At 40.4% G+C, this 13751-nt stretch overlaps 1 protein-coding gene across 1 annotated transcript in view; it reads left to right on the forward strand.

The window, feature by feature from the left end:
- Positions 1-13751, forward strand: part of GAN (gigaxonin) — a 42344-nt gene that overhangs the window by 13884 nt on the left and 14709 nt on the right. Inside the window, exons 2-10 of the mRNA XM_083629823.1 lie at positions 2753-2867; positions 4282-4632; positions 5333-5550; positions 6889-7010; positions 9282-9394; positions 9578-9727; positions 10161-10297; positions 11820-11948; positions 13472-13581. Coding sequence (XP_083485949.1) covers positions 2753-2867; positions 4282-4632; positions 5333-5550; positions 6889-7010; positions 9282-9394; positions 9578-9727; positions 10161-10297; positions 11820-11948; positions 13472-13581 — 1445 coding nt within the window. The remainder of the gene's footprint in view (positions 1-2752; positions 2868-4281; positions 4633-5332; positions 5551-6888; positions 7011-9281; positions 9395-9577; positions 9728-10160; positions 10298-11819; positions 11949-13471; positions 13582-13751) is intronic.

Raw genomic sequence — 13751 nt, forward strand, 5'->3', positions numbered from 1 at the left:
CTTGTTAATTTGTTGAACAAATCTTTATGGGGAAGGGGTTTAACCTTAAAGTGCTGCATCATGTTGATGTGGAATATAATACTCCATGAAACATTTTCATGAGCCAAAGGCAGAATTTACAGCAAGGAAGCATTACAGGTATAAAAACAATAATGATGGCTTGTCATCTTTTATATAATACAATTAAGCAATACTTCATTAGGACTAACATGGGGATGTTTTCTGGCAGATCACAAATCTTCATAGAAATAAGTTAACCTAACCGTGTCTTGGCGCCGTCAGTTGATACCAAAAGCTACCCATATAGACTTCAGCAGTAGAGAAATCTGCAGTCATTTACATTGACTTGCAGCAAAGGGCACCTGGTGGCTTTGGATCTGTGTGTGTTTATGTGGATCTGCCCCCATAATAACTGAGGGGGTGAGATATAAAGTGCAAAAGGCTAACATTGGCACAGAGTGCTATTCACGCCCCTCCTTCAGCCCCCTCAAGGTGATTTTCTTCAGACTTGAATAATTTCCTGTATTCTTAGCTGGGGGGGGGGGAGACCTTGGACAGTAGATGGAAGGCGAGGTAAAAGTGGCATAAGTAGAGAAAGCTTAGCACCTCAATCTTTGTGTTCCTTTTGTGGTTTCGATTCCATACCTGCCCATTGTTTTACATATAATTGAGGCAGGTTGTCATTTAAAGCCGTGTATCTTCTGTCATCAAGTGTAGTTGGGCCCTGAACTTTGTCATTAGTAAGATAACACGTGATACAGAGCAGGATTGTTAATTACCTCTTCCCTGTGGTAAAGGAGTTGGGTGTATGTGTGCCTGAGACGCAAATCAGACCGAGACTTCTCTTTAAATTACAACACCTAAACAGACCCTGAAGTGTTTCCAAAAGTGGCTAATACTGCCTTTGAATATAGGCATGAGATCTTCATTCCAGGTCCTATTTATGCCTGTGTAATGTGTTTACTGAAAAAGATACCATTCTTTTGTTCAACCTTAAGCAATTGCATTCTGCTGAGTCAGTCAGTGTTTACTTGAGTGATTTGTAATAGATTTGTATATCTGATATTACTAACATTTTTACTTTGTGTTTTGATATCCTGCCTGGTAGCTGATCTTTCCTTAATGAGGAGATGTAATTTCAGAAGTATATAGCTTATTCTTCCTATATGCATACACACAGAGAGATAGCTAAAGAGAGAGATGCCTAAAGACACTTCACAGACCACCTGTAGCTCTGTGTTATGCAAATCCCACTTTGTGTTATATACATACACTGAAGGTTAAATATTAAACAAAGGTCATTTTGATGATGAGTAGGATTTGTTAAACATTCAGCAAAATGATTGCACAGGTTTAACTTTGTGACCATGCCCTCTATAAGCTTTCTGCTTGAAATGGAATGCAGGTCATTTACTTGTGAGTTGATCTACTGGCCAGTAGGCAACCTAGCCTATTGTTTAAATCTGGAAACCTTCAAGTCAGTTTTACTCCTAAAAGAAATGAAATGGGAATAAATTAGGGGAAAACTCTTCCTGCTGAGTATTTTTTTTTTCTCCTTCCCATTTTGTTTTCGTGAGCTGTTTTCAGTTGCCGTTGAAAGCTCATTGAGAATGGGCTTAGATGGGCCTCTTCAGGCAGAGATGATTACTTCGTTACTGCTGAGGCCTGTTGGCATAAAACCTCAAAGGCCCTGCCATTAGCTGTCTGAGATTACACATTGTGATAAGATAGAACTTGCAATATGACTGAGAGACAGTATTGGACTGAAACCTGGGAGACTGGGGTTGTAACCGCCACTCAGCCTTGAAGCTCACTGCGTGACCTTGATCCAGTCACTGCCTCTCAGCCTATCCTACCACATAGTGAGACAACACATGTGCACCTTGAGTTCCATGGAAGAGAGATGAGATATGAATGTAATAAAACGTGTGAATGAATGGCATTGTCTCCAGATCAAAAAGGACATGTGGGAATGAGCATTGATTTGCTGGATCAAATTAAGGACCAACTGATTCACAATGCCCCTCCCCCCAGTTGCAGCCAGCAGCTCACAGTCCTAAGGCTTCACATGGCCCTAATGGATGGATAATAATTTCTCATTATAGCATATATCAAGACTATTCAATGCAGGCATTGCTAAGTATGTTATATTCTTGTTCTGGCTGTCCCTTATATCTGCTCCAGTACAACTTATGCCTTTCCCTATTCCAAGCCTTTCATTGTGGCTGGCAAAGTGTGGTCTCCCTTAGGCATCCAGATTAATGTGTGGTCATTTCCACTGTAGCAGATTTAATGAACGTTGTTTCCCAGGAAATGTGTGAATTGTTTTGCAACCTTAGGTTTATATCTGATTGGATTTGGAAAACTTTATCTTTTTATCACTTGAAATAATTCTGTACAAATCCTGTGCTGTGAACTGAGCAGATTTGGGGAGTGTATGCATAGCAAATAAGAAATAATGTGTTAATCAAAATTCCTCTTAAGAAAACAGAGTTAACTTCCTATATTTAACAGCTGGCATGAAAGAATTTTATACTGTGCACTAAACATCCACAGGCTGATACCATTAAGTGATACTACAGACTTAAACAGCTGCTTTTTCTCCTTTTCTTAGTACCTCTGTTTAATAGTGTGTGTTCATATGTAATTGAAAAACCTATTCTGAAAGCTGAGAAATTTTCGTATGTGACCTTCCTTTGTTTATGTCTTGTTCTAATCGTTTTGTAAAAACAGCTATGTTTTCTGATTTCAGAACAAAGTTGAACTATAATCCTCCAAAGGATGATGGCTCAACATATAAAATTGAACTTGAAGGGATATCTGTTGATATTATGAAAGAGATTTTGGACTACATCTTCAGTGGTCAGGTTTGTGTTTCCAAGGTTATTCCTACATATCTCTGTATTTCAGTTCTAGTCATAATCTACACCTTCAAAAAACCCTTTGAATAGAATGGGCAGAAAGTAGATTGAGGCAGGACGTATTATCTGAGTGGCTGGTCAGATCCCAGTCAAAGTAAAAAAAAATCTCATGCAAGTGCAGCTTGAGCGTGAGCTGCTCTAACAGAAAGAGTTCCTTTATATCGCCAGCTTCAGTCCAAGCTTTGGGGTTTGCTGATACCAGTGGGGCTTCCTGTAAACTCCATTCAGCAGATCAGTGCTAATAACAACCCCTGCTTTGGGCAGAGATGATCTGTGCTACAAAGTTCCTAATTGCAGCTGATCCCAAATAACACAGCCAATCCCATGGAGTTTGCTTTCACTGCCAATCAGCCACATCGACAGCAAGCCTCACTTGCAATTAGGAGGACACTTCAAGGCTCCTGGTGATTCCTCTGCATCTGCCTCTCTCCCTGCACCACACCTAATGTCAAATATGGTGGGTGTTGTTTGGGGAAAATAGCCTTGCAGGTCAAATTGTTAACCAAATCGTCAGGCCTAATTTGGTCCACAGGCCAAAGGTTCCATACTCCTGAAGTAGACTTGTAGTGGATTGCAGACCAGTTTCCCATGGACCATCTCATCCCTGTTGCTTGCTGAGATTCTTGCAAAGTTTGCTAAATGAGGTGGAAGCTGGTCTGATCCTTACGTTATTTATCAAGAGGGCACATTGCTTTGTTTTAACAGTTGAGAGATTGTGAACATGATCTTACATACAGTAAAAGCACAAGAAGACTGCTGGATGAGACCACAGGTCCAACTAGTGTAACATCTTGTTTCTCGTAGTGGCTAGCTAGAAGCTTTTAGGAAGTCCAAATCCTGGGTGTGAATGCAAATGCCTTCTCATGTTTCTTCCCCCGTGACTAGTATGCAAAAGTATACCACCTATCAACCTGCAGGTTTCGTTTAGGTGTCATGGCTAGTGTCTTTTGACAGACATATCCTCCACGAACATTTCTGAGCCCTGTCTTAAAGCCATGTAAGCAAGTGGCTCTCACCACATATTGCAGCAAGCAAATTCCAGTATTATACTGAAATCATCCTACCTCTGACTCCAGGAGTCACTTTATATCACAGATGATCAATGTGTAAATGTGTGACAAGTGACACAGGCAGTATACTGGAGGTGGAGGAAAGAAGGCGCATGGCATAAGTACGGCATACACTTCTACTTCCCTCTCCAGTGCTGTGCTGTTACCTTCTCACTAAAGTAGAGGCAAAACTCCACCAAGCTACGAAGGGGGAAGACAGTTAGTTGCAGTAATGGACACTAGTGCTGCACTTTCATACTTGAAACTGAACTAGTTGTAATTTCCTCTCCTCCAAAATAAACCTTTTGCAGATCAAGCTAAGTGAAGACACCATCCAGGACGTTGTGCAGGCTGCTGATTTATTGCTGCTTACAGACCTGAAAACTCTGTGCTGTGAGTTTCTGGAAGGTTGCATTGCTGCAGAGAACTGTATTGGAATCCGGGACTTTGCACTACACTATTGTCTGCGTCATGTTCATTATCTTGCCTCCGAATATCTGGAAACACACTTCCGGGATGTTAGCAGTACAGAGGAGTTTCTGGAACTGAGTCCTCAGAAAGCAAAAGAAGTGCTGTCCTTGGAAAAGCTGAATGTTGGGAATGAAAGACATGTTTTTGAAGCAGTTATTAGATGGATCTCCCATGACCCTGAGTTAAGAAAGGTACAGAATTTGAAGTTACGTAATGCTGCTTCAGAAAAAATAATCAGCACTTCATTGTACTTGGGTGCTTCAAATTGCGATGCATTGTGGGATTTGGGTCCATATTGATGTTACCAGCATCATTCTGTCTGTACCCAGACATTCTGCACTAAGAAAAGCTGAATTCTGCAGCATATATAGATTAATCTAGCCAAATAACTTTACATGTTTTGTTTACATTAATTTCCTTAATTCATTCTACATTTTACTAATTTGTATAATTCTAGCAATGCCTAGTCATAGAGAGGAGCAAGTTGCTGCACAGTGGGATCCTGTCCTGCCCCAACTATTCAGCTGCCCCTTGAGATTCTGAGATGTAGGAAGGTATTCTTCACTCACTTTCTAGCCTATTTTCTCAGCCATAAGGACTATGAACTTGTTTTAAAATGAAAAATTAGATTAAAGGAAGCTGATTTGTGCACCTAGTGCCATATTATGTGCTTCTGCAGAATTGCAAAATAGAGACAGCCCTCCATATTACCAAAATAATGCATATGCTGTACCATTTTTCGTGTCAGTGCTTCCTCTTCCAAGTCAGTATATCCTGGTATTGTATAAGCAGGAATTCTGAGAAATAAGCTTTCCATAAAGCCATATGCTCCTGTGACTGTTTTATGATTCAGCTTGTTTGTTTGCCTGAAATATCTTTCTGCCTCTTCAGGTTCACATGAAGGATGTAATGTCAGCTGTGTGGGTATCTGGGCTAGATGCTACGTACTTGCGTGAGCAAATGATGAATGACCCACTGGTACGGGAGATTGTCAAAGAATGTAGCAACATTCCACTCACTCCGCCACAGCAGGGGGAGGCAATGCTAGCATCTTTTAAACCCAGAGGATACTCAGAGTGCATTGTCACTGTTGGTGGTGAAGAAAGAGTGTAAGTGGCTCAGGCATGCTATTTCAGATCTCAGAAGTGAATGGGGGTTGGAGAGGGATGATACTCGAGTAAGTGTCCTATTGTTGGTTATATTTGAGATTAAGCTGCAAAACTACATTGTGCTTTATTTTTTCTTGTATGCCTTATAACTATGGGTTGTATCCAAAGATGCAGTTCCATTTGTGGGAGGTTTCTTCTGTTCACCAAAAGGGCAGTTTTGCGTTTGGACCAAGGTGCTGCACAAGGAAAATAAATAAACCAATTCCAGATATTTTCTTCTGTTGTGCCACCTCTTGCACAAGTGGAAGCATGAAAACTACTCTAAAGCCTACCTCCTACAGTGCCATGTGCACTCTTATGCAAGTTAATGTGCAAATGTTTGTACAACAGGGCTAGCAGCTATTATCCTTCTGCCCACTGTTCCTTGAATCCTGCCCATTAGCAGTGTTACCAGTGCAAGGAAACAGGCATTTTTCTTCTGAAGCAAAGGTTTATGTGCCTTTGACATGCATACTACACATACTACCATTTAATTGTTTATAACATTCATTCAACATGAGGAACTTGTAAACTGGCCAAAGACAGAGGTATGTGAACTGGAAAACATGGAAGGTGACCGACTTATTCAGAGTTCATTTATTTGTACAAATTATTGTCTAAGTCACCAATGTGTGAAGCCCTGTGGAAAACCACCTCCTCCAAACACCAAGAGGGAACAAATCATGTTTTATTTCTATAGGAATACTGCATAACCCATATCTCACCATGCTGGAGTACCAGATAACCTTGCAAGCATGTCTACAAAAACTGCCTGCTCACTGTACTTGTATGTACAGTAGCCTAAAAGAGAGAAGGGAAATGTGCAGCTTCTGTGACTTGTTGCTTAGAGGCATTTGTCACTCAGCGCAAGTGACTAGACAAGTGGCTCTCTACAAGCCTGGTCTAAACACACGTGCTTGGCAGAATAGAAATGCCAGGCTGTAACAGCTAGCTCAATATTGTCTGACAGTGGTTCTCCGGGGTTTCTGACTGTGGACATTCCCAGCTGGGCCTGGAAGTGCCAAGGATTGAACGTGCAACATCTGCGTGCAACCTATGTGCTTTACCACTGAGCTCTAGAGCCTTTCTCCGGACTTGCCTAACCTATTGTGCCACCCTCCTGCCACACACACAAAAAGGATTTAAGTCTCAAACAAAAGTCAGTATAAAGTATACAAACAGAATGGATGCTTCTACACTGAAGTAGAAACCCCATCTCCTCTGCATTGTTGGGTTCTAATCAAGATTTGCTGTATGGGCAAGGTTGCTGAGTTAATTTATCCTTTTTCTCCTGTTCAGATCTCGGAAACCATCAGCAGTAATGAGGTGTATGTGCCCTCTTTATGATCCTAACAGGCAGCTATGGATAGAACTGGCTCCTTTAAGTACACCTAGGATAAATCATGGTGTTCTTTCAGCAGGTAGGAAAGTTATTTGTTTCTTTAGTAGGAGAATACAAGGCTAAATCTCTTAACTCAGGGGTCAGCAAACTTTTTCAGCAGGGGGCCGATCCACTGTCCCACGGATCTTGTGGGGGCCAGACTATATTTGGGGGGGGGGGGGAATGAACAAATTCCTATTCCTCACAAATAACCCAGAGATGCATTTTAAAGAAAAGTACAGTGGTGCCTCACAAGACGAAATTAATTCGTTCCGCGAATTTTTTCGTCTAGCGAATTTTTCGTCTTGCGAAGCACAAAATCCCATATGAATGCATTGAAAATCAATTAATGCGTTCCTATGGTCAAAAAAAGTCCAAACAAAGCCAAAGTTGGTACAACAAGAGTTTATTAAGTGCTCTTTAAAGTCGCACATACTGTAAAGAGCATTTCAAAATTCAAACCCAGAATTTTTTTAAAAAAACAGCAGAGTGGCACAGAAAATCATAAAAATGCAGGGGGGAAAAAACAAGCTTCCAGATTCTTGCAAACCCCTCCCCAACTGTTCCCCCAGCCACCCAGCACACAGAAATTCAAATCCAGAATTTTTTTAAAAAAACAGCAGAGTGCCCCAATGGTCACAAAAAATCATAAAAATGCAGAAAAAAACCACACAAGCCTCCAGATTCTTGCAAACCCCTCCCCAACACCAAGTCCTTGAATTCCAAACACCCCAACCCAAAATCCAAACCCCCCAAAAAAAGTTTTAAAAGCTTAACTTACCAAATGACTGCAAAAGAAGTTTTGGAAAAGCTTCAAAAATCACCAAAGTCTTTAAAAACCTCAAAAAAAGGCTACTATGTACACTGCGTTCTATGAGTTGCTCCTCGAAGTCAAGTTGCAACTGTATTAACGGTGTTAAGAAAAAGGAAACAAACTTGCAAGACGTTTTCGTCTTGCGAAGCAAGCCCATAGGGAAATTCGTCTTGCGAAGCAGCTCAAAAAACGGAAAACCCTTTCGTCTAGCGAGTTTTCCGTCTTGCGAGGCATTCGTCTTGCGGGGCACCACTGTACACATTCTGCTCATGTAAAAACACCAGGCAGGCTCCACAAATAACCCAGGGATGCATTTTAAATAAAAGGACACATTCTACTCATGTAAAAACACACTGATTCCTGGACTGTCCGCGGGCTGGATTTAGAAGGCGACTGGGCCAGATCTGGCCCCCAGGCCTTAGTTTGCCTACCAATGTGTTAGCTGTTTTCAAAACCAATATTGTTTGTTTGTTTGTTTGTTTGTTTTGCTTCTTTGATCACAGCCTTGGAGAATATTAACCTGTGAAATACTTAAGAAGGTTCTCAAGTATTTTGGAGGACAACCAAAGGGTGGAGACTCAGAGTCAAGATTGGCGACATATTTGGTAGATCCTGCATCTGTCGTTTGTCCCCCTCTGCCCCCAAAGCTCAGGGAACTTTCCATGAGAAACAAAGTGTCACCACCAAAAGATAACATTGGCAAAGCAACAGCCACAACATATGTGTATCAACTTCTTTGGAACTTCCTCATATAGTATATACTGTATACAAATAAAATAAAATTTGACAAACTTGGCAATAGGAAAACTACACCCATTCCAGACTTTCTGTGTTGCATCACATATTCAAGCATCGATAGATTTTGTAAGAAAGAATTTAATCAGTTTAAAACTGGTATCAAAACCCATGGCTTTGAAGTATTCTTATAAGCTTTGAAATGCCGTTTGGTATCTAGTAGAAACTTGTTAAACATGTTCTTACAAGAACGTTCTGCTTTAAAACAACTGGAATTTTGCTCTGTGTTATCTCCTAAATGAAAGAATAAAACTGTTCCCAGTTTAACATTTTTATTTTTATATGTTCATTGGAATATAGTTACCACAAACTAGTGTTCTAGAATAAATAAAACATCAAGCCATCTTTCACCTGTTGCAATACGCATATTATAAGGTATAAAGACTAAGCAGCAAAAAGAAAGAAATATCAACACTGATTTGGACCTGTAACTGCCCTAATTCTGGATACCTGATAAAAGGTCATGATGGTCATTTGTGATTATGGCTTCCTGGAACCTCCGTGTTCCAAGGCAGTATGAATACTTATTGGTGGGAAGCAACCATGGAAGAGGGCTATGGCCTTCTATGTCTTGCTTGTGGGCATCTGTGGGTGATAGACCTCTGGTCTGATCCAGCTAGGCTCCTAGTTCTCATGAATACCAGCTAGATGTGCCACCAGTGCAACTTGCATTTCCAAATCATTTTGTGGTCTGTTTTTCAGAAGGGTTCCTGTTTGTACTTGGAGGTCAGGATGAAGATAAAGTCACTTTAAACTCTGGAGAAAAGTATGATCCAGATACCAATTCATGGAGTTCTTTACCACCAATGAATGAGGCAAGTCTGCCTTTTTATTAGCCGTCGCCCCCACCCACTCCAATTTCTGCAGTTTTGTTCTGATCAGATCTTTGGATATCCATTTATGTTGGTTAACAAAAGCTAGGATAGTTATTTCTGTTAAATTCTTCAGTTTCTTTTGTAAGTGAATTTAATAAATGCTACTCTACTTATTTCCAATAGGCACGGCACAACTTTGGCTTGGTAGAGATTGATGGAGTGCTATATGTTCTGGGGGGCGAGGATGGAGAACGGGAACTCATGTCTATGGAGTCCTATGACATTTATAATAGGACTTGGACGAAGCAACCGGACTTGACAATGATTAGGAAGGTAGGAACTAAGCAAAAACAGGATGCTATTTTTCAAACTGTTTCTAAACTGCTGCATTTGGTTTAATGTTGGTTGGCTTCTGAGCTGCTCATTTCTACACTTCTTTCTCGTGTTCCTAAGTTCAGAAAGGTGGCTAAATCTCAAGCTGATACAGAGCAAGGTTGAATTCCAGAAGAGCAATCTTGAGCCAGATAATGGCTCAAAACACTTACCTCATCAACTGTTGTATTTTCTGTTTAAATTGCATTAGGAACGGTAAACTTATTATCTGTTGGTTAATGTGTGAGAGAACTCCTTCCCCCCCCCCGAAGTATTTTGATTTTAAAGGGCTCATGCTTCACTTTATTTGTTTTCTTCTTATTATTACTCTCTGACATATACATTAACCAAATGACAAACGGTGCATGATAGCTTTGGATTTTGCTTTTTTAAGATTGGTTGCTATGCGGCTATGAAAAAGAAGATCTATGCAATGGGCGGGGGTTCGTATGGCAAGCTTTTTGAGTCCGTTGAATGTTACGACCCAAGAATCCAGCAGTGGACAGCTATCTGTCCGCTAAAAGAGAGGAGGTTAGTAAATTATTAGTAACACGTATCATTGCCTTAATCCTGCATACCATCCAGTTCTCCACAGGTGAAAATAGAGGCACATATATGTGTTTATAAACCACCCTTATTTCTTGCAGCAAGGATCGTTTCCTGAGATGTTACATCTCCCCAATTGCTGAAGGCTCCTCCTCTTTACATGGTCTACATAACTGACCACAGTATTGTTGTTGATGTTTTTATTAATTTAAATTTATATGCTGTCCTTCATCAAAAGACTACAGAGTAGTTTACAACATGGAATGCAAATGAAAGTACATAACATGATAGCTATACAATGTGAAAATCAAAACAATTATAGAAATTATGATAATAAGAAATATGTAATAAAATACAGATTCTCATAACAGCAACATCATAAGAACTAATGGATTTCAGAGTGTAAGCTGCAACTCAAAACACTGTCTATTGATAGGCAGTTATGGTTGTAGATTTTGTCTGGGATGCTGTCTTTAGTTTGTGCAGTTGATTGTTCCCTTTTTTGGAAAACTGAATTGCATTTTTGTAAATAATTCTTAGTGTTTAAGTTGCTGCTACCAAGGGAGGAACTTGTTAGGTCTCAGGAGTTATGGTAGGTTTCAGTGGATATGAGATTCATAGACAGATGAACAATGGGGATGGCAAGGCAGCTTAGAAACAAATACAGTGGTACCTCAGGTTACATACGCTTCAGGTTACATATGCTTCAGGTTACAGACTCCGCTAACCCAGAAATAGTCTTCAGGTTAAGAACTTTGCTTCAGGATGAGAACAGAAATTGTGCTCGGCGGCGCGGCGGCAGCAGGAGGCCCCATTAGCTAAAGTGGTTCTTCAGGTTAAGAACAGTTTCAGGTTAAGTACGGACCTCTGGAACGAATTAAGTACTTAACGTGAGGTACCACTGTAGTTACACTTTTATAAACAATCAATAAACTTATAAGATTAAAATAATGGTGACGAGCAAGTGTGAAAGGCTTGTCAGCTCAGGTAGCTGATGTTGTGGCTTTTACATGTGTGTGATACTGAGATCATACTGTCCTCTTTGGTTTCCATGCCTTCACCTATACAGCATGTATTACAGTGGTACCTTGGGTTACGAACTTAATTCGTTCCGGAGGTCCGTTCTTAACCCAAAACTGTTCTTAAACTGAGGTGCGTTTTCGCTAGTGGGGCCTCCCGCTGCCGCCGCCGTGCAATTTCCGTTCTTAACCTGGGGCAAAGTTTGTAACCCGAGGTACTACTTCCGGGTTAGCGAAGTTTGTAACCTGAGGTGTTTGTAACCTGAGGTACCACTGTATTTTCCTTGACTTCATGTTGCTTTTATTTTACGAGTGATGGGGTCTCTCTTTTTTATAGCATATATCTCATTACATTAGGCCATAGTTTGTTTGTTTTAAATCACTCCAAATGTTAGTAGCTCTGTCAAATTCTGCTTAATGTCAAGAGAGCAGGAATTCTGAGGTAACCTGGACACCCAAGATTCCTCTTACATCTTTTTTTTTTTAAGGTTTGGGGCTGTGGCCTGTGGAGTTGCTTCAGAACTCTATGTCTTTGGTGGAGTGAGAAGTCGTGATGACAATCAATCCAGTGAGATGGTGACGTGTAAATCAGAATTCTATCACGATGAATTTAAAAGGTAACAACTGCTAAGATAGCTCACTAACATGATCTTACAGCCTCTAAAATAGCTGTTGACCTTTTTATCACTCACAGTTTAACTGAATAGTTGTAATGCACCTGCATATGTGGAGGTGCCCTGTAGAGGCTGTCTTTTTCTGAGTCTAGCCCAGCGCAGTCTGCTCTGATTGAGAGTTTATAGAGGTGCTGCCAGACTGATATATTTTCCAACGCTAAGTGTAACCTGATATTATTTAGCCTGAAATTCCAGCCAGGGACAGTCTGCATGCAGTACATGGGTTCCATTGCTGAGTTATGGTCTCTCCCCTTTGGGGAAAAAAAATAAAATATATGCCCTGTTGCATGAGTAAATCTAACCCCTGGCATTTTTTCCCAGATAGAATAATAGATTTATTTTTATGAAGTATTAGTGTATGCCAGCCTTGTTTGGTTTTTCATTTAAATCTTAACTTGACCTGTAAGCTGCGTCTGCATAGTTTTCATGAGAACTGGTTCAAAGTTCTTGCTTCTGTGGGTTATGCCTGAAATAATAAGCAAGACTGAATACTTAACAGTGGTGCCATACTAATTGTGTAATGTTAATCTTCCTGTTCTGGGAGCATGTCTGCATTCAATAAATCTTTCTAGACATGTGGTTCCACTTGTTTACATCTGTTAACCAGAAGATGGTGCTATTTTACAAGGATGGACTGTTTTTTCGACCTCTCTCTCTCTTTTCTCTTGTTATAACTGTGTGCCAGACAACCATTTTTGTGTCCCTGCTTTCTTCCTGTACTGGGACTGCAAGCTGCTCTTTTGTTCGTGCACATCTTTAAAGTTACTCAAGCAGCTCTGTGCTCTTAAACACATGCCAGCAAACTTGCTGGAGTGAATACAGCAGAGGAGGAAGAGTGGCTCAACAGTGAGGATTAGAGACATTGCAAGAAATTAATGAATATTTGAATGAATATTCAAATATTTGAACCCTATATTTAGATTTTGAGTTGCTGGTCAGCCTAGCACAACATTGTCTGCTCTGACAGGTGGCAGCTCTCAGATGGAGTTGTCATACCACCTGAAATCCTTTCATTTGAAGATGAGATTGCGCCTACGGCCTTCAGAATCCACTGAGTAATGAAGCCTCCCATCATGTAAAGGTTGACGCCTGTTAGATAAGATGCTAATATTTGCACTAAAAAAATGGAGCACTGACAAGGGCAGGACACAGGAAACAGTGTACATTTCAGGTACTAATTGTACAAAAGACAGCTTGTATGGACATTTTGACATCCACCTGCTTTATTCACGAAAAGGATTCTGGTATGCAGTCAAGACCCAACCTAGATGAGTAGGGAGGTAGGCCTTGAGGTGTAACACAACATCAGGTTAGAAATCCTATTCTTAAGATATCCACGGACTTTCATTCATTTTTTTTGCCTGGGGTGAGTAAATTTGTGAGGCAAATATCTTTGGCATCTGTGTGTCTCTTGGTTGCAAAAAGCCCTGTACAAATTATACTTTAAAGGTTGCCTTTTCTTGCAGGTGGATCTACTTGAATGATCAGAACTTATGCATCCCAGCCAGTTCTTCGTTTGTGTATGGAGCTGTGCCCATTGGGGCTAGTATCTATGTGATTGGGGATCTTGATACAGGTTAGAGTCTAAACAATATATCTTGTGTTTTTTTCTTTTATTGTATGTATTTGTTTCTCAGAGGACATACTGTAAGGCAGAGGTAGCTAATGTGCTCCTCAAGAGTTTTGCTACTTACATTTTTTGAGTACTGATAGTATGAAACTCTTTGGTGATTCCATGTTTAATTC

This window comes from Podarcis filfolensis (assembly GCF_964270895.1).
Source record: "Podarcis filfolensis genome assembly, chromosome: 8".
Classification (NCBI taxonomy): Eukaryota; Metazoa; Chordata; class Lepidosauria; order Squamata; family Lacertidae; genus Podarcis; species Podarcis filfolensis.